The following is a 2,262-nucleotide window of genomic DNA, read 5'->3' as shown; positions in this document are numbered from 1 at the left end:
GGGAGCCTTGAGGTGTTTATCACAACTAACAGGCAAACGTTTGAGTGGCTTTCTACAATGGACTGACTGCCATAGTCCTCATCATTATAATTCGAGGGGCTGGATAGATGGCAGTTGAAAAAACTGGATGCTGGTGCAGAGGACCAGGGTTTGATTCCCAGCACCCATATGGCAGCTAACAACCACCTATAACTCCAGTTCCAGGGGATCCGACACCCTCCTCTGCTCTCTGCACGGCATTGAATGCATGGGGTGCATTAACATACATGTAGGCAAAACACTCGAATACATAAAATAATAAGAATAATAAATAAAATTTTTAATTAAAATTCTGAAGCAATAATCTCAACGTGATACTATTTGGGTAGTGTTGTCTTTGGGAGGTAATAAGGACCCAAAGGTGGATCCTTTATAGATGAGACTGGTGTTCTTATAGGACTCTCCCACCACATCCCATACAGGGTAAGAATTTAAGAAGGTAAGAACCTAAAATTTATAAGACAGCTCCAATCAGAAAGGTCAAGCTGGCATCTAAGCTTTGTCGCAGAACTGGACAGATGAATTGTTATTCTTTATCAGCCAGTCAGCCTACAGCAATGTCTTACAGCACCCTGAACTGAGACAGCTTGTACCGAAGCTCACTTACAGCTCCATTCCCACCAAGGGTCTCTCAGGGTATCTCAGGAAAGCTAAGCTTTTCCTATTGAGGAAGGGCTAAAGAACCAGTGAAATCTGGGGCTAACGCTGCTAAATTTATATACCTACATCCACAGATGCAGGAATATATTTGATTTGTGTTTCTTAATGGAGAGAAAATATAAAGGCAGACATCAGAGCTATAAAGTGAAAACTCAAATATTTAGCATATACACATGAACAAAGAAGGAAGTGATGTCAAAAACAGTTATTTCCAAAAGGTATAATCATCATTTTTCTGTATATATTTCCTACATTAAAATTTTCTCTTAAAATGTTCTGACACGATGCTTTTTAATTATGTGAATAGAAGTTGATACACATAAAAATATAAATCATAAATATATTTATAAGCAAAAGTAATTTTTAAGTGATTCAGATCTTTAAAGGAGTCATAAAGCTCAGTTATTGCTTTGTCTTTTCTTTTGTTTTTGTTCGGAGTATTGAACCCAGGCCCCAACACATGCTATGTACCTAAACTCTCCACCACTGAGCTTCACTCCAAACCCATCTTGCTTTTGTGGTTACACATACAAACATGCTAAGGACCCAGGGGAGGGGGACAGGTGCTCAGGAGGATGAGGGGGACAGCACCTCGGGGATGCCCAGGAGGTGGGCATGGTGGGTTTACCTTCCGCCCTCTCCAGGGATCTCCCGCTCTTACTGGCTGTAGTACTGTTGACTGTCTCAGATGAAGTGCTAAGCTTGGTGCTGGGGTCCCGTTTGGGCTTGGGGGGCGGCTGTCTCCTGGATCCACAGTTGCTGTCATCCTCCGTGCCCCCAACAGAGTGTAGGGACTGAGATCTCACGGTGAATCCGCTGGAGCAGGGATGTGGAAGTCTGTCTTGAGGAGCAGGCATAGTCATGAACCCCATGCGGAAGTGCTTGCCCACGTAGCTGGAGTCCTGGCCTCGCCCTACTTCTCCACCGATGCTGTAAGAGAAAGCAGACACCATTAGTGAGCAGGAAACTAGCCAAGACGTGTGAATCATAGGTATCAGGAGCCGTGGATCATAAGTGACACTTGGAGGTAGTAAAGAAATACATCGCTTTATAAGGGGTTGAGTTTCAGAGCATTCATAAGTGGCATGAAAGCATTGTATACTTTTGAATCAAATTATAAAAGTAAATCCAAAACAGTTTGACTATAATCAGAAATTTCGCTCAGGAAGTTTAACACATATTTGCCGGTATCTTGGTCTCCAGATGAGCTTAGTATCCCAAGGGGAAAAATATTGCATAACACATCTTATCTTCAATTACTTAAAAAATAATCTTTGAGGTAAATCCTACCCATGGCTTAAAAAGTAAAAAAGAATTTGGTGACTATCGTTCCTAGACCAACTCGGGAATAGTGACTGTGTCCCCTCGGTCAGCACTTTGATCTTTTTTTATCAAAAACCATCTTTAAGATGCCTGCTTAACATGTTGGAGAAAATAACATAAGCAGTATCCATAAAAGTTCCGCTAACAATCATCAGCAAGGGAAGAAGAGAGACAAAGTTAGAGGCTGGGGAAGAAGAGAGGGAACAGGAAGGAAGGAAAGGAGGGGGGAGGGAGGGAGGG

General features: G+C 42.4%; 1 protein-coding gene across 2 annotated transcripts in view; it reads right to left on the bottom strand.

Annotated features, from left to right (window-relative positions):
- Positions 1-2,262, bottom strand: part of Nyap2 (neuronal tyrosine-phosphorylated phosphoinositide-3-kinase adaptor 2) — a 280,084-nt gene that overhangs the window by 173,358 nt on the left and 104,464 nt on the right. The window contains exon 2 of one of the 2 annotated variants that reach the window (XM_008825838.3): positions 1,328-1,629. In XM_008825838.3, coding sequence (XP_008824060.1) covers positions 1,328-1,629 — 302 coding nt within the window. The remainder of the gene's footprint in view (positions 1-1,327; positions 1,630-2,262) is intronic. The other variant, XM_008825839.3, reaches the window with a different exon arrangement.

This window comes from Nannospalax galili, unplaced genomic scaffold (genome assembly GCF_000622305.1).
Source record: "Nannospalax galili isolate Female #2095 unplaced genomic scaffold, S.galili_v1.0 scaffold127, whole genome shotgun sequence".
Classification (NCBI taxonomy): Eukaryota; Metazoa; Chordata; class Mammalia; order Rodentia; family Spalacidae; genus Nannospalax; species Nannospalax galili.
Note: the sequence above shows the minus strand (reverse complement) of the source record. Positions and strands in the feature narration are given on the sequence as shown.